This window comes from Pavona decussata, unplaced genomic scaffold (genome assembly GCF_977016875.1).
Source record: "Pavona decussata unplaced genomic scaffold, jaPavDecu1.1 SCAFFOLD_11, whole genome shotgun sequence".
Classification (NCBI taxonomy): Eukaryota; Metazoa; Cnidaria; class Anthozoa; order Scleractinia; family Agariciidae; genus Pavona; species Pavona decussata.
The window spans coordinates 3638109-3660544 of NW_028145434.1; the positions used below are offsets into that span (position 1 = coordinate 3638109).

Genomic DNA, 22436 nt, shown 5'->3' on the forward strand with positions numbered 1-22436 from the left:
GGGGTGAATAGGTCTACGGATCGGCGGATTTGGTAAAGATTTTAGCCCGGATTCTGGATTCAGAGCAAAATTTTAACGGATCTGCGGATCCTATGATCACAGCGGATCGCGGTTTTATTCAGTTTTGGGGCCCGGATTTTGGATTTTGGTTGTTAGGAGGTTCAAGTTTGCTCTTTTTTCTCGTATCTGCAAGATTTTGTTTCGATACAGACGTTGGTTACACAAATATTTCGTTGATAGTCATCCTCAACGCTAAAACATTATCACGCAAGGCAACTACAACAACTAAAGTCGCTTTGTATCTCGCGTATCATCCAATGAGGCACACAATTTGCGGATTCGGATTTAGTTGATTTTTTGAGCGGATCGACGGATTCAGTCATTAATTTTAGCGGATCGGCGGATTTACATACCCCTATTCACCCCCCTCCTCATTCAACTGGCTGTTTTTCAGTAGTCTTCATTTTGCGAGCCATTGTAACATTAATCTGAAAGCTTAACAAAGTCCGTTGTCTCGAAGCGCTGTACTTTGGAAAATCACTGTGTATAAACGACAAAATTAGCCGTGGACGAACAGCGCCTTCCCCTTCAATTAATGGAGTTGTAATCGTGGTTTATTCTAGCTTTGAATGCGCTGATGAAAGATCAGATCTGAAGAACTAAGAGAGGAAACTTGAAAGGAATCGGGCCGATGTCTAACTGTTCTGAAAGGTCATTCTGCAGCAATTACGCTGCTAACAGAGCGTTTCTTTCTGGGAAATATTTTAGCATAAGCGCAGTCGTGACAGTCGTTCGCGTCTCTGGTATTTAGCGTCGTTGGTTTGTCTACGTCCCCTTTTCTCTCGGGACGCAAACAAACCAACGATGCGAAATACTAGAGACGCGAACGACTGCGCTTATGCTAAAAGATTTGCAAGAAAGAAACGCTCTGTTAGCAGGGTTGCAGCAACAAACAATACACAGGAAATAGCACATAAGCAGAATACTTTCGGAAGGAGGATGTACGGTATAACAACATATACACGGTAAATATTTCACGGATCTTTCAATGAACAAAGAAAACCCTTTCGAAATACCGTAATCGTTGCAAAACAATAACGAAATAACCTTTGTTGCAGTCGTTGGCGTTAAAGTGAAATTTAGTCTGCGGCTACAATGGCTCCGAGATACATTTCCGGTCACGTTTGATTCTTTCCTGGCCGTCAAATGCGGCGGGTAGGATGACTCCTCGATGCACCGCTTGACCTTAACGCTGCCTGACTTTCAGAGATCATGGACTTGACGACTCTAAAAGTAGATTTTCAAAAATTCACTTCGTGGAAGTGCGTCGCCGTAAAGCTACCACCAGAAGTAGTCGATTCCCTTTGCTCTGAAAGATTTCGCCAATGACTTGTATCTCCAACTGATTTACAAAGTCGATAGCAGCTCACATTCACAGACTCGCTCGCTCTATATACCTTTTTAGGGGTTTCTGAATGACCACTTGACATGACCTTTGAAACACACGCGAATCGCAAGTTGACTTGACTGGAGCACGTTTTCCCATCTCCGGTACACTTAGTATAGTCAAACTGACACTCAACCGCCCCTCTCTCCAGTCATTTATTCGTAATCTCCCAGATTCTGGGAGACACGTGACCAGACCCAGCCAGCTCAAGCAGTTTAAGGCCTGGGTCAAGGGCTCTTAAGAGGAAAAATGGTTTATTCTAGATAACTTTAACAAATTCAATGGCACTGAACTGAAATTTGGAAGATAAAAAGATCTCATCATTCTGAAAATTTCTAAGCATAATAAGTAGTGCTATAGATCACGTGACATGTCACGTGATCATTTTTGTGAAAAAAGCAAAGATTTGACAGGTAGGCGACGGTTTTAAGAGATAACATCAAACAAAAACGCGTTTCTAATAAAGATTAAATATCTCCATGGCTTCACGTTTGGAATGATCGTCCATTGTTCTCCAGAAAAAAATTATCAGGGCAAAGGTCATATTTTAGTCCACAATTCAACCTTTGATCGTTAATTTCTCCAGTTTAAAAACTTAAGGACAGTCATTCCAAACGTAGAAAGTTAAATATTTAAAATCTGCTTCTGAAACACCAATTCAGTTATCTTTATAAAGAAAATTCGCCGCCATATCGCCGATTTACGAAATTCTCATTTTTTGGTCACGTGATGTGTCACGTGATCAAAATTATACGTTAAGGCAAAAGAAAACATCAAGTTTAATATTCAGGGAAAATTTCATCCTTTTCTAAGCAGACAAACCGAAGATATAGGGGATCATTCATAATTTCCGAACACCCTCCAAACCCAGGCCTTAAACTGCTTGAGAGGGTCTCTCCTCTCTCGCTCCCTGGGACGTGAAGAGGAGAGACCTTGGGCCATATTGGAGGACCGAAACAATACAATGATTTTCCTTTGGAAAATATATTCTATTTTTATGCAAATATCTTCTATTGCTTTAGTCCTCCAACATGGTCGGCTTGCACACACTCTAGATATACCTACGATTGTTGTTTTAAAATCCTACGACATTTTTTATGACGTACACGACAGTCGTAAGCGAGTTGTAGGTGTGATTTACGCGAAACAATATGTGTTGTAGGCCTGCCGTAAGCTTGTCGCATACGCCCTTGAGAAATCATTTTAGGTGGTTAGAAATTTGAAGCACATTTTAACAGTTGTCGCCATTGTCCCTGCGAAGCGTCCCTTCTTTCGGGAAAATTTATGCCCCCCACCCCAACCCCCAAAGCATTTTAGCTACTTTGCGTTAACCTTATTTTTTTCCTTTGTTTCTTATGGTGTTATTTATTTGATAAGTCGATGTGATATCGCGATGCTTTACCGACCAAATCCATGTAAATGTCAATGAAATGAAACAGCCGATGAGGTAGACTCGATTGAGGCTTCATTTCAATCACATTAAAACATACATTTTGTGAATAATCGTTAATGGTTAAAAAGAATTTCTCACAACAAGAGGGCCTTCGAACAGTCAAGGCATAACAACAAAACATCCAACGAATTATTTCTTTTCATAACCGGCTTGGTCAGTGTAATCATCTTGGATCTCCAGACAGCAGCAGGAACCGTTCCCAAGAAAATGGGTGCATCACTGTCATACTAACCTTCTTCCAAACACGGTCAAGCGTGAATAGAGTTTGAGTCGCAAAATGTATACATAATCAATGAAATATTTCCATAACCTTCACAATAAATTATTCATAACGTCAAGGAGAAATTTAAAGTTTTCTAGAACGTCAGCGAACAATCCATCCAGACTTTTCCTATAGAAGACAAATCATATTATTTGCATTTTTTCTTGCTTTGAATCCTTTGAATGTAACACCAGTTTTAAAGCGCGAATATTCCTTTCGAAACAGATCGCTAATAGCAACTATAAAGTGTCACTTAAAGAATGGTGTACCGATTTAAATTAAGGCTCATAAATTCATAAGCAAAAAACAATTCATAAGCCCATTGACCTATCAAATGGTCGATAAAACACCACGTGCAGTGGTTTTAAAACCCGATAAAACCCCCTCCTTATTAGTACGCGATGTTTAATGTTTTTCTCGTATGCTAATTTCCAACGTTCACAAAACCATCATTGCTATGAACTCTCTTGACACACGCTTTTCCAGGAATGTTTTTGAAGCCGTTCAAAAAATCGCAGCACGTGTTTCATCGGGTCTAAAACCACTCGGCTGCGCCTCGTTTAAATCCCGATAAAACACTGCTGCTCGTGTTTTAAACATTACATAAAGGTGGTCTTATGTGCTCCAATTTTAAGAAACTTGAATAAGAGACCGTTTATTAATCATAGGCCAGCGGGTGCCAGTAGTAGTACATGGGCCAATTTATAATTATTTCTGCGGTTACGGTGGCTTTCTTTCTTGGATTGTTTTTCCAATGAATAGGGGACTGTCTTCGTAGCGGTATGGTGACGGCGACCATCTTGGATTTGTGACTTCACAGGTCACATGATCAGTCAGTGTGAAAAAGGATGATGGGAAGGTGTTGAAAGGGGGTGGTGTGTGGGGGTGGTAAGGTTGACTAGTCAAATTGAGGGTGAGTGAGTGGTTGTGAGAGGGGTGGTGGTGATGGGCACGCGGCCTTTCTGTTGTGAGGAATCTAAAAACAAGATTGGCGCGTAGCATTCTACTATCCGCAAATGCTAGAAATATACTTCAATGTTGCAGATAAACAACTGCTACGGGAACTTATAAAAATGGAACTACGCTCGAAGACTATAAAGTATTAAATAAATAGAGACATCAAGAGACTTCAAAACAAGTTGCAAGAACTAGAAAACAAGACAATAATATTAACACGTATCGCAGATAACTTAACGCAGATAGAAAAAATGAATCGCTTCCGTTAATTAAGATATATGAAAAAGAAAAATATAATTAAAAAGAAAAATTTAAGCGAAAGTAAACGGAATTACGTACGCACTCGAAAAGCGCAAATATAGTAACAAATCTAGAACAACTTGAATTAACTAACCAACGTAGAAAATCAGTTTATGGAATGCTCAATTGTTCAGAATGAGTCTAATCCGTGAAAAGGCAGTCATTTGCAACTCTTGAGGTCAGCATAAACTTGCATTGGTATCTGTTCGAAAAATGCTTCGCTGGTGTCCTCTGCTTTACTTGATAGGCTTGAACAGCACGGAAGACGGACAGCTCTCTACGGAGGGAAAAACTTCTCGGGAACTGAATGGAAAACTGTTGTCCGGTAGTTTTTGAGGCCACTGACGTCTAAGCGCTAGTTTAGGCCCTCTTGAAGACGCTGGTCTGTCCCGTCGGGAGCGCTAATGGTTTCGGCGCCCTCTCTGGCGTTCTGGGTCGAAACCCGATTCGTCCACCAATTTGTTAGATCAGCCTTAGCGTCTAACCAAGGGGAATCAGCTCAGTTCATTCAGCGAGTTGAATTCAGTAGACACAACTGTTGTTCAATGGTTGCTTGTATTTTACAAGTTCACTCTACAGCTCGTTGCTTATATGTTGGCCTGAGTATGATTGACAACCTACTGTCAAACACTCGTCAACTACTAACGCGGGCTAATTAACGTAAGCCTTACCATGATTGGTTGTTGTTGGAATCGTAATGGTACCTTCCCTTTATTTATTGAGGAAAATGTACCGTTCTTTCAAGGTTTTCGTTACGTTCTTCAGTCGAAATGTTCAACCAAAATAAAGTAACGGGAGAAATAGAAAAATTACTGAATGAACATTTGTATCGATTAAAATAACATATTGATAATCGTAAGTTTGTAATATACTAGGATGAAGTTTCAAACAGTGTCCAGTGTTGTTGGTGCAAAACAACAACTTTCCGAGAAGAAAGGCAGTACTACAAGTCTACGCCTATTTCCATAAATTAGAGTGTACGTGTTTACAACTTTCAGTTACCTTATTAAAAATACACTACGTGGTTACAGAACAAAAAGCATTGACATTGACAGTCACCTTCAAATGAAAAGATCTAAAGATTATTATTAATAAGTACAGTGAAAACTAACTTTAATAACAAGATATCGGCTGGTACAAATTCGGTAAGAAACGCTGAATATCTTCACCAAAAACTGAACGATAATAACAAGGATGGCCATTTCCAGGCAAATGCCAGAGAAACGATAACTTAAGATTAGATACGATGAATTACAGCTTGACCTTATGTAAACAGTGTATTGTCTATTTTATTGAGGAAAAACCAATTTCAAACATTCTTGACGGAAAAATAAAGTTGCTGAGAAACAGTCCAAAACTGAACACCAGCTTATACCAAATTTATACCAGGAGAAAACAACATTTGATCAGAGCTAGACCAGCATTGCACTAAAACATAAATAGAAGGATAAACCATTGAACTTTTTGATATTTTTTATCCCCTTGATTCGAATATTCCCGTAAATAGAGCATATATTATATAACTTCCCAACACCGAACAATAGATAAACCGAAGAAAACCAATGATAAAATAATACAAGTGTGACTTTCTACATTGTTCGTATTTTTATTGTTTAACATGATTAAAATATACATTTATTGAAACCTATTATTTTCGGCTAGAACCACCAACCGTTAGGAATACAACTCTCAGAAAATCAAACCTGGTAAGTGGAGAAATTCAAAAGATTCTGCTTTTGTGTTTCCACCAAAAATACATTCAAAATGCTTAGGAATTTTTCTTATATTGAGTCAGAAAAGGAATGATTCTAAATTTTGAGTTTCTACTTGAAAAGGTCGTATATAATGACCTTTAAAGCCACTGGGTGGTAATAAAATGTCAAGAAGGTTAACATCATAGAAAGTCTGATCTACATTGATCCTCATTCCGAGAGCTTTGCTTTGTATTTTTACTGTTTAACAATAGATAGGGTAACACGAATCGCAGATAACAGCACGGATCAAAAGAATGTCACTTAAACAGTAATTTTCATTTTAAGTTTTCACTTTTTTTTTTCATTTCTCTGCTTGATAATAAGGTTCGAAACTTCACAGCACCTTAATGTTTATATTCTTGAAAAGAATTCAGTTAAGTTTTTTAGTCAGGGACATGACATTTTACTTTTTCTTTCTTCGTTTGTTCAATTTTCTTTTAGAACGGATTCAGAATTCATCATGCGGATTGGTCTGTTATCAAGTTTGCTACTGCTGGGATATTTTTCATTGACAAAAAGGTAGAGCTCATAATTTCAGCATTTCACACAGTCACCGTTCTCCTTTTTAGGAAGGGAATTTTCGCGTAATATATTTTGATTTATATTGACTGTCATGATTTTAGCAGCAATGACAAGAAAGCTGTGCGAGGGACACAGTTATGGAAATCACCAAGCAAGCGTAAGTGGAATAACATTTTACTGTAGATATTCGTACACAGTACGTTCAGTTTCGGAATATACTTCAAAAGGCAATTGGAAGATAATGGTATCTGGGTTCTCGAAGAGTAGCAGGTGGGAATTTTGATCTGTAGGTCATTGACGTGCTCTTTAATTTGTGTCCTCCACCCGGGAATTAAAATTGGAAGCGATGAATCAGAAAAGTGTGTAAAACCTAGTCGGTAGGTCGGTAAGACTTTCAGGAACTAAAATGTGGGAAAGAAGATTGAATAATAATGTGAAGGGTTCAAACCTATGTGAAATGTTCAAGAATACAAATATCAGGGATACAATGTTGAAACCAACGGCAACATTGAATGAAAAGGAAATTTACTGTTTCGAAGATCTCAGTCGTTGACAATGGAGGCATCAAACGAGGTTAAATAGGTTCTTAATAAGTTCTCCAATATCCTAAAATATAATTCAAATGTTTACCTATCATATTTTCTTTCGAATTGCCTCATAAATAACGCACTTGGCCTCGGTTCACTGGGAAGAACAAAGCACTTCCAATAAAGAATGATCTATAGTTCTTTTCTCCCTGTGTACAGACGAACCCACCTGCCCCGTGACCTTGCCACAAAAGGCCACAAGAAAATGTCAACGTCTTCGGCAAGAGGAGCTGGAGGCCCAGAGAAGCATATACCAGCTTGCTCCACACCCTCCCCTTCCAATGCTGACCGTCAACATGACTATCCCGCGACTTGTGGCTCAATATTTACAAGATGCATTCCTAAAGGAACATTTAGAAAACTACCTAGCCACGTTAAGAGGAATCGGAGCCTTCAGTGAGCAGTGGATAAAGCAACATCCCAGCGAAATTCACGACTTTCAAGGGTACAAAGACATATTCAAGGAATTCAGAACACAGCTGGCTAACAATGTATGTACGATACACTAATGTACAATACGCTATTTTCCGTTTCTACTTCTTGATAAACATATCCTACGGTCTTGTTCAAAACGTCTTGGCACACTTTGCAACTAATTTGTTGTATTCAGAAAAGCTTTGTTCGAGTTCCCTTACTGAGCTCTTTGAACTCCTCCTCCCCCAGACATGACAGTAAGAATTACAAGATGCCAATTATCAATATTGACACAATTCTGCTATTCGATCATTCCCGTTTGACGTGATTCATTGCCAGCTTTGTACTTTGCGCTTCGTTGGCTATGACCTGGTGCTCCACGCGACCCGGTTGTGTAATATTCGGCAAATGAATACAAACTATTCTGCCGTTATACGCGGTGATTAATGAATGCTTGATCAACAACACAGGGTAGCACCGGCTTCAATCGATTGGTGTCAAACGTCGAACCCTTCAGGAATATACTTGAGGATTGGCGAGATGACGACATGTTTGCGGAGCAGCGTTTGAGCGGCATCAATCCTCTGGTGATCCGCAGAGTAACGGATGATTCGTGTAAGTCAACCAGTTTTTTTTTCTCCTCGATCTCATGAGTAATTAGTTAAATCGTCAACGAAATCAATAGAAAACTATTTTTGACTCTATTTTGCATATGAGATCAAACAGGCCCCCCGTGTTTGATAGACGTTTATACACTGCACAGTCTCAGCCAGAGCATTACTTTTTCCCCTAAAATATCAAGTTGGCTTCCTTCCCTTTCCAAGAAACCCCACCTCCTTCAAAAATAATCGCTCGTGTTAAAGCAGACCCTTTAAAATAAAGCCTCGTGGTTGCTTCAATCGCTGTGAACATTAAGAAGACTACGGTGGGATGGTTTGTCGTGGACCGGTGATGTTATATTATTGGCAAATGTGAATAATTTGGTTTCGTGCCCGCACATTAAAAAACCCCTCATTCGATCACCCTTACAACAATTGTGATACTATACCCTTGTTGAAACATTTTCCACGCTTTCGTTTTTCACGCATTTCGTTAACTACGTTTTATTAATTCTATTGCTTTAGCTGACGTGGGGTTGAAATGGTCAGAGTTGCGTAAAACACTCAACCTAAATTACGACTGGGAAGCTGCTATACAGCGGGCATCCGGCAACGATGATCCGCTTGAAAAGGTCTAGTATATACTTATATCGTTTGTTTACTCCTTATCTAGCACTTGGCCGTTTTTATTGCACTTGCGTGAAAAATCACGTTTACTACTATTCTAACCCTAATCAGAGAGGCTCTTTTCGATGTCCTGGGACTGAAAAGAGGGCCTATGTTTGCTTGCAACATCAGCACTGAAACAAAACTTTTATATACATAGAATATATTTATATTGGGATTCCCAGGATAGCATACGGCATCTGTTTGATGTGCTCTAGTTTTTAATCTTAGTAGTTGACATTATACATATAATCCATACAGTGAATCTAGCCCACGAACAAAAACTGACATAAGGTTATTGCAGAGATGCACACCAGCACACGCACTTTTCAATCAAAACGTTTTCAAAGTGACTATTCTGGAGGTTACACTTTTTTCCCTACGAGTCATGGTCCAGATTGATCTGTCTAACGATAACTTGTTTTTTCCTCAATGCGAGTTTTAAGTCTGTCAACATAAAGGGGATGGCCTGCTAGTTTAAAACAACATGTAAACAAACGAATGACGATGTTTTACAAAGAACAAATTTAACGTTTGCAAGTCATGACTGAAATGAGTCTCAAGGAAACCCAGCCGTTTTGAACCTGCTTGCGTTTTTCTCATATCACCATAGATATGAGTCACCAGAGTTTATCCGCCGTTGTTGCTTGCAATTCAATGGAATAACTGATATTGCCTGGGGGCAAGGTGGTGGTAACTTTGATTTTTTTTTCTTCACGTTAAGGCCATAAACAGTGGAAATTTGTACGTCCTCCGCTACGAGGAGTTCGACAACATCATTTCATATCCGGATACCGAAGATCGCAACCCTGGTCGCATTGTATGGCCCACCAAGTCGCCGATAGCTCTTTTTGCCATGCGAACAGAAGATCAAGATAAACGGCTTCGTCCGGCAGCCATTCAGATTGATCATAAACCAGGTAAAATAGCATAGAGCACCGTAGCTTAATGATCACACTAAAGGATTCCAAAAATAACCCTCGTAATCTCATATCTACGAATTCTCAAGGAAGATGAGGAATATGAAGGAGTTTTTAGTTTAATTGCCTACCGTCGGAGTTTGATAATGAAACGCCGACCATTAAGCAGATGAATAAATATAAATATCACCTAAATTATAAATCGGCAAATAATTTGACATCTTCACGCCGAATTTTTTTTGCATTTACTAAACCAGTAAATACTAAACATGTATTTCAGAGCACTAAATTAGGCCATTTACGTGAGTTTTGAGCTAATGTAGGTAGTTTTTTTTGGAGAGTTATCCCGAATAAAATGGACAGAAAAAGACCTGCATATTGCTATTTCATCAAATGGCCAGGCCGTTCAACAAAACCTGCAGAAAAGTACGCCTCCTGTCAGACCAACAGGTAAAATATTACCAATTCAAGACTAATTTATGGTCAAAATGTATACTTTATTAAAGACTATATTCACTCACTCTCAATCCTCTTTAAGTGCCTATTGGTACGTAAGGTCCTTATAAGGGACTACCTCTGCCTTTGGTCGTGAGCTCTTCCTTTTTTTCCCAGGTGGCTCACTTTCAGATGTTTCCCCTTAGTTTTTTTTTCAGGTCTCCTCTGGGGCTGCCATTTCCTCTTTAATTGTGACGTCTAGTGGATGGCGTTTTGGGAAATGCGGAAAATTAAAGTTTCTCGCATTTTTCTTCCGCGTTTAGGCCTCATTTTGTCCCTTCTGGATTTTTGACGTCAAGTTTTCATGCGTCTGTCCTGTTATTGGTTATGAATTTCGTCATAACATTGTCAAAGAAGTCTGTGGGTCTACTTTGATAAGGTTATGACGAAATTCATGATCAACAACAAGACAGACGCATGAAAAACGGACGCAGTTTGTTAAATAAATCATAAAATCTGTTTCTACCTTTACATGTGAACAGACTCTCCTGTTTTCTCGCCTGCTGATGGCGACTCGTGGATGTTGGCCAAAATGGTTGTGCAGGCGACAGATTACGTGCATAGCCAGATTATAGAACATCGCCTGAAGGTGAGAATTCAATACGTTTTATTAGCTAGTGCATTTCCTTTTTACAATGCAAATCTTTCACAAACGCATCGTACGCTTCACACTCGCGAAGTTCTTATTTTTCTTCTTCTACATTCTTTAAGAAGATATGTCCCGAAATGCATTCAAAAAACCAAATTGAAGAATCAGACAAAATGATAAAAACGGTAAATTTGACTAAGTTTTGCCGTGGAGCAATGGTGTTGACAATATACCACTAATTAGTTTTAAATAAGTTGGCCCCAACGAAAATGAAACATTTGATTAGACAGTGAATATGGGGGCAATCATGGTGGATTCGACGAAATTTTTGCCATGAGATTCTACGAAATTGAACGAGTTAATCGAATGACGTGACTTGATTAGAAAATGCCCAACAAAAATGACGGACTTTGAGCAGATTTTATCAAATTTGCCGAAATCACTAGAAAAGTAAAATTGTAAAACGTGCTATCGTGACAAGGTCAAATGTATCAATGACGTTGTTCAATTATTGAACAACGCTAATCTGTATTACAACACAGCATTTCAATTGAGTTACCCAAGCTGCCAAGGCTTATAAAGTCAAGATACAAAAAGGTCACAACCAAAATTCCGTAGAGAGAGTTGTTCAGACTTTTTTTTCACTTTCAGAAATTGTTTTCAGATACTGACCAAGTGGTAACGCAGCCAAGTAGTATGAAAGGGATGTTTTAGGCCGTTCTTTTGAGGGGGAATAAAGTAACGCCATCACGTCATAGCCTATTGTCTTTATCTCATAATTAATAAAATGAGGTTGAAGCGACGTCATCGGAAATTATGACTTCACAATCCAAAAATGAAATAGAGACATCATCGGGTAGTGGGGGTTTACGTTACGCTATTGGAAACGATGACATCGTAATCTTACTTACCACTTACTGCCCATCATGCCGGTGTGGCACATAGGGCATCAACAAAACCTCTTTAACCCTGCCCATGATCCCCAGCCAGTTTTTCAATTGTGCTCCACCTGTGAATGAGCTCCCTTAGTCTCCTTTCCACAGGTCTGCGCCATGTTGTTTTTGGGCGCCCTCTGTTACGTTTGCCTTCAGGTGTCCAGCGCATTGAAATTCTAGCTATGTTGGAAACACACGTCCAATCCATCTCCATCTTCTTCTGATGATAACGACTAGAACATCCCCCTGCTTAGCTTGCTTCAAGAGCTGATCATTAGAGATTCTCCGGGACCAGAAGATTCTCGGAATCTTCCTTAAGCTGGTTGTGTGAAAGGACGCTAACTTTGAAATGTCATGTTCAGCCATTAGCCAGTATTCACAGCCGTAAAGAAGGGTTGACAACACGCAGCTCTGGTAGACCCAAAGCTTTATCTTTGTACTGTAGCTTGCTGATCTCCACAATTGTCTTGATCTCATAAAGGTACTTAGTTGCTTTATTCAGCCTTTTTTGTATGTCCACACCTGTGTCACCATCTTGGTAAAGTATACTTCCAATGTATGTGAACTTGTCAGTGTATGAATTATCTTTTCCTCTTAACCTGATCTTTAATGGGGAAGAAACATCCCGGATGTTAATAGGCTTCCATTCCAAGTGCGATCTGTCTGCTCCTTTCTTCAGGATAATCGCCAAGCCACGATGTTGCCCATCGTCTCTCCCAGAATACAATACTGTCTCGCCTGACACCGACTTAAATCTCCCTGTCCCTGCTCACTGATCTACTTTCACTTACGACCCAACACGTGTAGCTAATATCTTCTCATTTCCGCTGTGACCTGAGAAAGTCTTCCAGCATCGTACATAATATAACGTACATTCCAAAAGCCAAGCCTGGTCTTGGTTTTTGTGCAAAGCACTTCCAACTTCAAGCCAGTAATTTCCATCTGGCTTTCACCACTTGCAGTCATATACGATTCGGAGACCTTGGATGGTATGTGTGCAGGTTGTTGGTTGTCGTCGTTTCTATTTCAGTAACAAGTACTTTTTACAGGATGAGGTTGTTAGCCTCAAGCCCAACCCCCACACCTGGAGGGCCATGGGGCTGACTTTGCTCTGGAACCCACTCCTTAACCTTTCCAACTTGGGAGGCCCTATCAGGGGTGTAAACACCCCCGCCGGCATAGATCTTGGAGTCATTGGGACACGCAAGCCACTCAGCCACGTCAAGGCAACAGTCCCAGTGAGTGGGACATCATAATCTAATTCATCGTTCGGGTAGAAGGGGGTCATGTGATTTGATCATAAAAGAGAATAGAATGTTTAGGGTATAACTTGTTATGTTTAAGGAGATGTTGACGGAATCGTTTAGACAATAGAAAACTTTTTTCCCGTTCATTAATTCCTTGCTGACAATTTGTGCATGTTAATAATGTCGTGCAAAAACTAGACACACACAGAGATTTTACAATATGTATATCATAATAAAGTTGATTATGATTGATGTTGACGACTGTCCACTTTGACTCATCTTATCAAGGGTCAACGAGCTTTTGGCTATCAGATCGCACACTAAAACTCTTGGATAACCTCTCTTTTTTAACCACCATTAGCCACTAATTATGCAAGAATGCAGTGACCCGAATCCGAACCCTATATTTGCATACAAACTCTTCGGGAAAAGCCCATGGGACAAACTTTAAAGTTAACAAAAACAATAGACAGCTTAATTTGATAAAAGTGATTAGTTAAAACACGCGACTAATAAACAAGGCACATTTTTGAGAGACCTGAAAATAACTTTGTTGCCTTTGAATAGCGAATACAAAAAGATTAAAATTCCGGAGATTTTGAAGAAATGAAACTAGCTCTCAGCTCTTTATCTGAATCACCGAGTTTGCCTCCTATGTTTATAATAATCATGTGAAGCCTTCGTTTTCTATTTTTGCTGACCATAGTCATTACTTTCCAACAAAATTCGGCATTTAGTTAGAGCCGTCAAAACTGAACCTCAGTTGCGTGCATTTCTGGACATAAGCGTCCTCTTTTTTCTTTTAGATTTCTTTTTTTCTTTATTCTCTATTGCTGTCAATCCGTCTACCCTTTGGTTCATATTCATTTTGCCCAAACGGCGTTACTATAAAATGTCTTATACTTGCAGACCCATTATTTTGCGGAGCCCTTCTGCGTGGTCCATTATCGTCAAATCCCCTCAAAACACCCACTGAATGAGCTGCTCAAGTATCATTGTAGAGGGCTCATTCCAACAATTACGCTCGGGAACGCGCTTCTTTTCGCGCCTAACGGCGTCGTAGACGAGTTGATTCCTTCAGGGCCTGAAGGAGCTATGTTGTTGATTGCTCGGGAATACCAAACTATGGAGTGGAATAATGCAGATTTCAACTTTGATATCAAGGTAAAATAGTCTAATTTACCTTAAGGGAACCACCCCCAACTTTCTCTCATTTCAGATATGAAAAAAGATAATGCTTACTGAATACTGTTTCATTATGTACTGACAATACACTTGGTTATGTCGCATTTTCGAGGGAACCTCATGAAGGATGTTCAAATCCGACGCGTAGATCAGACTGTTTGAGGCCGTAATCATGCATCATTTTAATAAATTGAATGTCGCTGTTAGTGACTAACGACTTACTCAATACAGAAACGCGGCCTGGATGACAAGAAAATGCTTCCGTACTTTCCATACCGTGACGACAGTGAGTTGCTGTTGACGGCAATCAAAGGAATGGTAAAAGATTACGTAAACATGTGAGTATCCACTGTTACACTTAGGTTTTAACTTTACGACCCTAAACTAGTAAAAATGTAGTGGAAGCAATAGGAGGTGGACCAAAACGAATACCATTATAGCACTGGATCACATGGCTGGGTTGGCTGTAGCTTGGAATTCCTTCAATTCTTCGGCAAAACAACACCTTCATTTTCGAGAACAAACAAGCCACAGTTTGTTGGACCTGTTTCAGTAGACGATGTTACTGCTTAAAACTAAGAGCTTAAGTTTTCTGACCTTCGTAAGTTAATGTAGGAGGAGCTAACATTTTCCGTTCAGTTCGACCAGTCAACAAGTAAAAGACTATTCGTTTTTTTTATCCTGGGGAAAGGGAGAAGGGCAGTTCAGTTGAATGCTTTCCTTCAAGTTCACATGACACCAGCCTAGTAGATTATTCTTAGGGTCACAACAGTCATTATAGAATTGTGAAATTTTGTTTATCTTTTTTCAGATACTACCCTAGTGATCGCCACGTCAGAAAAGACAAGGAGTTAAAGTCCTTTGTACGAGAGTTGACCACTAAACGCCCATTACCCAACGGGGGGTATGGACCGCTGGTAGGCAGAATATGTTAATTATATTTTCCAAGTCCCTTGTAGAGCTTGGCACCAACTGGCCATCATTCTTTGCAGGGTTCTCTTCTGTCAACATAGAAATGGCTCGATAACTGTGCGTTTATTATTGGAACCAACTATATTGCTTTGACTTGGGGTGACTTAAAGGAGTGTAAGACAAGAAACACACCTTCTGAAAAACTCTGATCACAAGAAACATTCCTTTCCAAATCGTATCTTCTGGATTATTTTTTATCCTTTCAATAATACGAGAGGTCGTTTAAGAGCAAATTTAGGAATAATGCGACATTAGCATACCAAGCCTGGATAATTCCAATATGGATTATGACGCAGAATTTATTCTTCCCAAAATTTGAAAAATTTCTCATTTTCTTGCTTTCTTCAATCGAGGTGACCAAGTGCAGCTCACAATTAAAGTTTTTGAATTTATGCTCCTTTTTTTGGATTCCCAAACTATTGCTATTGCCATTTCTTCTGCCAGGTAAAAGGCTTTCCGGCCAAGTTGAACACCAAGAATGAAGTTATTGATATGATGGCTAAGTTGATATGGTTAATGAGCGTGAAGCACGCCGCTGTGAATTTTCCTATGACTGACTATGGAGCGTTCACTCCTCTCATGCCAACTAAGGTTTACAACGACACCCGAGTACCACCAGGAGAATTTGCTGTGTATAATTTACCAAACGGCAACATATCGTCAGTAAGTGCCTTAAGAGCGGCTGACTGAGAATATCGAGAACTCGCGGTCAAAACTGAAATTTCGGATTTCCTCATATTTTGTCAGAAGAATGCCTTTAGAGAACTATTTACGAAAATAACAATAAAACTTTCCAAAGATTTTTCGTTTTCGAGAATTCCGGCATAATGTGAAATGCCGTGATCGCGTCGCAGCCGGCGTTAAATTTTGATGAGATTTGGTGCATTTTCAAATCGCTCGGGAAGGAAGACGGCTTAGCGCATTAAAACGATCTTTTGAGGTTAAGTTAGGCATCCTTCTAAGAATACGGTCTTATGAAAATATTGCTGGAGGATTCTTATTTACATGCAGTTTTCAAAGTCCGAAGAATCCTATTTTTAGCATTTTTGTTGACACTTGAAATTGTGGAAACTTTGCGGACAAAATACCTTTCCTGGTACATCGAAATTTACAATGAAAGTTACACTAAAGAAAAGCTCTATTCTTGTGCTGCAACATATAAAAAATTCAGCTTGGGTAATTTAAAAGCCAGCCTTTGACGGAATAAAACCCATAGCGAATTTTTTTACATATTTTTTCAAAAAATTCCAGTGGTCACGCAAGGACAAGATGACATGTTTCAATAAATTATTGTCTGTATGTTATTTTTACCGGAGAATTATAAAATTCTTGTTCCAAAACTAAATCTAATGATCTAATAAGTTTTGTATTGTTTTTTATACCTTAAAAAGTCTAACTAGGGAGTGAGATGTAACCCCAAATTTGAAAAGGTCAAAGTGTCATGTCACCTTTCTGCTCGTCCAGATCTCAACCAATTTTTTTCATTGCCACATGGTGCATCTAGAACCAAGTATTTATGGTATATCTTACTAAATATGAACTTGTTTCAATAATAAAACTATAATTACAGGCGGTTAAAATAACTTTTGGGTTTGTGAAGCTGTGCAAAGCAGGCACGTTTTCTAGATCACAGCCTGTCAACAACATGCCGACTGTTGAACTCCCATGACATGTGAACACTTGAAAATGGGGAAATATTTCGAGGCAAAATCTTGTCCTGGCACATGGAAACTTACAATAACAGGTATGCTTGAGGAACGATCTGTTACTTTACTGCAACATGTAAGAAATCTAGTTTGGGTATAACGTTTATAGTCAAGTGTTAACAAAATTTTTTTGTGTATTTTCTTCGAACTGATATCGCACTGGTCACGCAAGTACCTGTTAACACATTTGAAATACATTTAGTTTGTATAATATATTTTCCCGAGAGAATGACAAAGTTATCGATACAATACAAATTGTAATACTCTAAACAGTTTTTCGTTGCTGAATATTCCTATACAAAAAATTATTCACAGTCAGAGTGAGTGATAACTAATGCCACAGCAAAATTCGTAAAGGCCGATTGCCGTGGCATGCTTTCCGATAACGCAACGTCAGAATGATCGACAACATTCATTATTGTACTTCACGCAACTAGTACGTTTTTCACTAAACAGAAGAGTGACAATTTGCTCAGTTCTTAAATGAAGCTGTACGAAACAGCGACATTTTCTACCTCACAGTCGATAGCTAGGGTTAATGACATGTTTACGTTTTTATAACTACAGTGTAGTATCCGAGTTGTATTTACCTGCCACCGCTGATATGAGATAAAATTCCACTTTACCGGCGCTTTGGCATATTTTCGAGTAGCAGGTTTCATCTACACGTGGTATTGCTCACTGAAGACGAAACTTCCAACAAACAAACGTTGCGGTATTTTCATCTTTTTCGCAGGGGTTCAACACTAACCCGTGTAGTCTGTTTGTCTGTCTGCCTGTCAATAAACGACCTTTATCTTAGCTAATTAAACAGCATTTTCTGAGTCTTTCTGAGTATTTTCTTCCATAGTAAAGAAAATAACATTGATTTAAAGCTGGTTACAACGCATTCAACTTGTTAATAGATACATAAGTTTGCTGAAAATAATCCCTAGATCCCAGGCGCTTGATTTTTCCAACCGGCCCTCAAAAAATCTTGAGTGAATATGGCATTTAAAAAAGAGGACAAGAGAAAGGGGGGGAACTATTGTTTTATCTAAGAGAAGGGTACCATGTGGTATAGAGACACAATACTCTGGTCTTAGAAGGAAAGGTGACTGATAAAACTTAAACAAAAAAAGAGGAAATAATATTAAAAAATCGCAATGGTCTCAGCAATCATTCTATCGCTGTGGCTACTTTAATTTGAACGAATTTTGAATCTCCTTCAGTACACACATACCCTTGCACGTAAAAGGTATTCAACAATAATCCGAAGTATTTACAGATGTCATTTAATAGTAACTGCAGGTTTCTCATGCTCACAAAAAAAGCAAAGCAACATGCCGTACCTCTAAGGCCTTTATTCGATTCACCATAATAATGATATTGATGATGATAATGGCGATGGTGTGATGATGATGATGATGATGATGATGATGATGATGATGATGATGATGATAATGATGATGATTATTTTAGGGCTTATTGAGGCGGAAGAAGAAATACAGTTTCTAATATCGAGCAAACCACTCCAAACCAAGAACGCACATTGCTATTTATAACCATTTTGCGTCATTGTTTATAAATAGCAAGTTTAAAATAGCTATGTACACAGTGATGGCCATAATATGCAAACAACCTTGGTTATTTTCTGGTGCTCTTCTATCCGGATCGGACTGAGAAGGGTGGACTATTGCTTGCATTAATGGGGATGGTTCATTAAATGCCTATTTTGCAGGCATTGGAACGGTAAGTGCTCATTCAAATATATTATAGCCGTGTAGCTGTTGAAGATAAGGCCAGCCTTGCACTAAAGTGAAAGCATGATTTTCTCTACCGGCTCTGATATCTCAGTTCTGTTTATGACATATAGTCTAGGACCCGCAAATTGAAAACACAGATACCTTGTTCTTCAGCTTTTAGAATTCTCGTCTTCGCTTGTCCAGCTCAATCTAGTGCCTGTCACGACATTTTATTGACAGTGAGTTTGACACACCTAGGATTTTTGAAAACTCGGACTGCAACTTTTGCGCAACTTTACTGAACCAAAGGTGTCTTTCACGCAAGTCGATTAGTAATTTAGTGAGACATTATCGTCCGTTGGGGGTTTCAGATACACTTTGATATGAAATATTTACTGATTTTGTTTCGTATCCTTCGCATTGTTGACGCAGGCGTACCGAGGAAAGCGTGACATACCACCTGAACGTTTCATTTTTTCGTTTGCGATAATAGGAATGAAATTAATTTTTATACGGATAAACCCATCAACAGATGAGATTTTGTTTCCGGATAACAACTTAGTTTTATTCCACCAGAAATGAAACATAAACAATAAATTCATTTTAAACTTATTAACTTGTTCTTGCGTGACCACTGCCATTTTTGAAAAAAAAAAGTTATTAAAATTCCCTATGTGTTTACTTCCGTCAACGCTTGGATTTTAAATTACCCAAGCTGGATTTTTTATATATTGCAGTACATGTATAGAGCTTTCCTAAAGTATAATACTTGCTACAAATTTTGATGTACCAGGACACGATATTTGTCCGCAAAGTTTCTACATTTTCCAGTGTTAGCGAAGATACTGAAAATAGGAATCTTCGGACTTTGAAAACTGCATGTAAATAAGAATCGTCCAGCAATATTTTCATAAGACCGTATTTTTAGAAGGATGCCTAACTTAACTTCAAAAGATCGTTTTAATACGCTAAGCCGTCTTCCTTCCCGAGCGATTTAAAAATGCACCAAATCTCGCCAAAATTTAACGCCGGCTGCGACGTGATCACGGCATTTCACATTATGCCGGAATTCTCGAAAACGAAAAATCTTTGGAAAGTTTTATTGTTATTTTCGTAAATAGTTCTCTAAAGGGATTCTTCTGACAAAATATGAGGAAATCTGAAATTTCAGTTTTGACCGCGAGTTCTCGATATTCTCAGGCAGCCGCTCTTAACACCCTCCTTACTATTGCAGTGTTTTGAGAAGTTTGGAAAGAAAAAGCTAAACGGTTCACGAGAGCTTTCAAAAGAACGGATTAACGCGACTAAATCAGATGTTTCTAGGAGATTTTCGTAAACAGAATGTAAAAACAGCTAATCCAATGTTCCTTTATATATTTAGATAGTTTCAAAACTAAATTACGTCAGTGACACAGAGGCTGCATATTCCTTCGTGTTGCAAATTGATAAGTGAAATTTTGTGGATAGCTAGTTTATCAGTGATAGGACATTATTTTCTTCCAGCCTACTGTTATGTCTGTGTGTTAATTCGGTTCATTGTCAGAAACGCGGTCTTAACACATGACTGCGGCCAACAAATTTAACTGGTGGTCAAGCGTTCCTTGCTCCTACAACACGAAAAACGAAGATTGTAGGATTTAGATAGTTGACGATTCACCTAAAACCGGTGATGATTCAAATCTGGACCTCACTTCTTCAATTTTTAAATTTAAAAGTAATACTGAAAAAGAAAGATAGTACTTGGAAGTCCTGGCCTTAATAGCTCATTACAAGCGAGAAAAAATATAATGCGTCAAATATAGAGAAAAAAAAAACTCTGAAATTTATCATGTACCTTCACTGGTGCCTTTAGATTAATGGATGTAACCCTTCTCGTTATATCAAAGATACCCAACACAATATATCGAATTAAAGCTTATAGAACTGGCTATTCAGGCAAACATTTCCTTGGTTTTGTACATTGTTTTGTAAGAAAAGAAATTCCCGAGTTTTTCGCATAATCGAAACGTGAAGGTCCAGATCGTCGAACTAGAGTTCTAACTCAATGCGTCATTTTCATATTTTATGAATTTTGTTTTCTCGAGGTCACGATCATGATCCAAAAGGCTAAAAAAAGTTGAGGTTTTTCTTAATTCCATTGCGTTCAAAAGTTACAGAACATTTTAAAACCGCGAGAAAAACATGCGGAGTGAACACACGCAAATGGCGTTCAGGGGAATATTTTTTGGAGAAATAAATTCCCCGACAAAGTTGTGTTAATTATAAATATTTCTAGCTTCTGGCCAAATTTGACTGAAAATTAAAGTTTGAGCAAACAGCGCTTGAAAACAAAATCTCGCTACACAAATAAGTACCGCCCCGCCGTAAAGCCTTTGGGGCAATTTCTCGGCAAAAATTACTTCCTTTTCCAAATGTTTTATGTCGTTAACATCTTACTGGAAAGTTTGTATTGATAAAAATGAAGATCTAAAAATTTTTCCCTCTGAACATACGCTGTAACTTTGCAGCACAATTAAGTAATGCGTTTTTCAGTTCAGTAGAGATTCCTACCACTTGCAATGGCGTCTCAACACCGCAGGTTTTGTCCAAGACATATATAGCAGCAGCTTGCAACTGCCAAATCGTTACAAGACAAGTGCCGTAGAAAGAAGATAACGACTCTACTTTCAAACAACAGGAAAATAAGAAAAAAAAAAAGAATAATGTAAGCCTCGAACACGAGTCGTGTGTTTCATTTCTCTTATCCAAAACCACTTAACAAAACGACAAATTAGCTGCCGAAGATTGTAATTCTACTTCCTAATTATCTTCAACAAGTTTCTGGCTTATACAAATGAAAGAGATTTTATCATTAGTGAGAAGCTAGCGAATAGCATCCGACAATTGTTCTCTTTCCTTAGATACAGGTCCGGGCTGCCATGGCCGTCGGGTTGTACCATTACGACACCTTATTTGATTACTACAAACAGCTGTCAAATCCTTTGGCGTCTCGGGTCGTAGGCTATTACTACTATCACCTGAGGTACACCATAACCGAGAAGCTGAAGGAAAGAAACGACAAGAGATTGAAAAGTGGTCATCTCACCTATCCTTATCTGCAATATCCATGGGTTCCAAACGGTGTTTCGACATAGAAATTAAGTCATTCAAACTTTTTGATTGGCATCGAGGGTAATATTAGTTTGTTTTCGTAGTCCCAGTCAAGATGGCGGCCAATAATCCTTTTGTGGTATTGAACAAAGAAAAACAACTGCTTAAAACAATTTCAAACTTGAGTGGATTCCACCCTGATACTTCTTTCAGTACTATCCTAAGTATCCAGCAACTTTTGACCATACATTTTTACCGGCAAAAAAATTGGAGATCTTGACATTATAGGACCATCAATTGTTTTGTGACCTTTAATTCACCAAATCATTAGCAGAAAACAAATTTCAACCTATTACCTAAACTATAAAAGATTGTTAAACTCCCAAACTTAAACAGTTTCTACAACCATTCTGAATTAACATGTAAGAGCATACGGCCTTTGAATCAAATGCAAAACACACATGACCGCCATCTTAAAGTGGGTGTCGGAAAACAATTAGCACATAGAGATTAAAACTGTTGTGACACCAAATTGTTGGTTTCATTCATACTATTAAAGTGGGACTTATTTGGTTCAAATTGTGCTTATCTTAATCTGCTGATACACGAAAT

At 38.6% G+C, this 22436-nt stretch overlaps 1 protein-coding gene across 7 annotated transcripts in view; it reads left to right on the plus strand.

Moving 5' to 3' along the window:
* Positions 1 to 22397, plus strand: part of LOC146488269 (polyunsaturated fatty acid 5-lipoxygenase-like) — a 73269-nt gene extending 50872 nt beyond the window's left edge. For 4 of the 7 annotated variants that reach the window (XM_085123081.1, XM_085123075.1, XM_085123059.1 and 1 more), the window contains 12 exons: positions 6615 to 6692; positions 6797 to 6852; positions 7442 to 7773; positions 8167 to 8311; positions 8821 to 8927; positions 9686 to 9881; positions 10859 to 10965; positions 14057 to 14311; positions 14564 to 14670; positions 15144 to 15249; positions 15749 to 15967; positions 21635 to 22397. In XM_085123081.1, coding sequence (XP_084979207.1) covers positions 6634 to 6692; positions 6797 to 6852; positions 7442 to 7773; positions 8167 to 8311; positions 8821 to 8927; positions 9686 to 9881; positions 10859 to 10965; positions 14057 to 14311; positions 14564 to 14670; positions 15144 to 15249; positions 15749 to 15967; positions 21635 to 21868 — 1923 coding nt within the window. In that variant the 5' untranslated portion in view covers positions 6615 to 6633 and the 3' untranslated portion in view covers positions 21869 to 22397. The remainder of the gene's footprint in view (positions 1 to 6614; positions 6693 to 6796; positions 6853 to 7441; positions 7774 to 8166; positions 8312 to 8820; positions 8928 to 9685; positions 9882 to 10858; positions 10966 to 14056; positions 14312 to 14563; positions 14671 to 15143; positions 15250 to 15748; positions 15968 to 21634) is intronic. The other 3 variants (XM_085123091.1, XM_085123095.1, XM_085123086.1) reach the window with 1 other exon arrangement.
* The last annotated feature ends 39 nt before the right edge of the window (positions 22398 to 22436 follow it).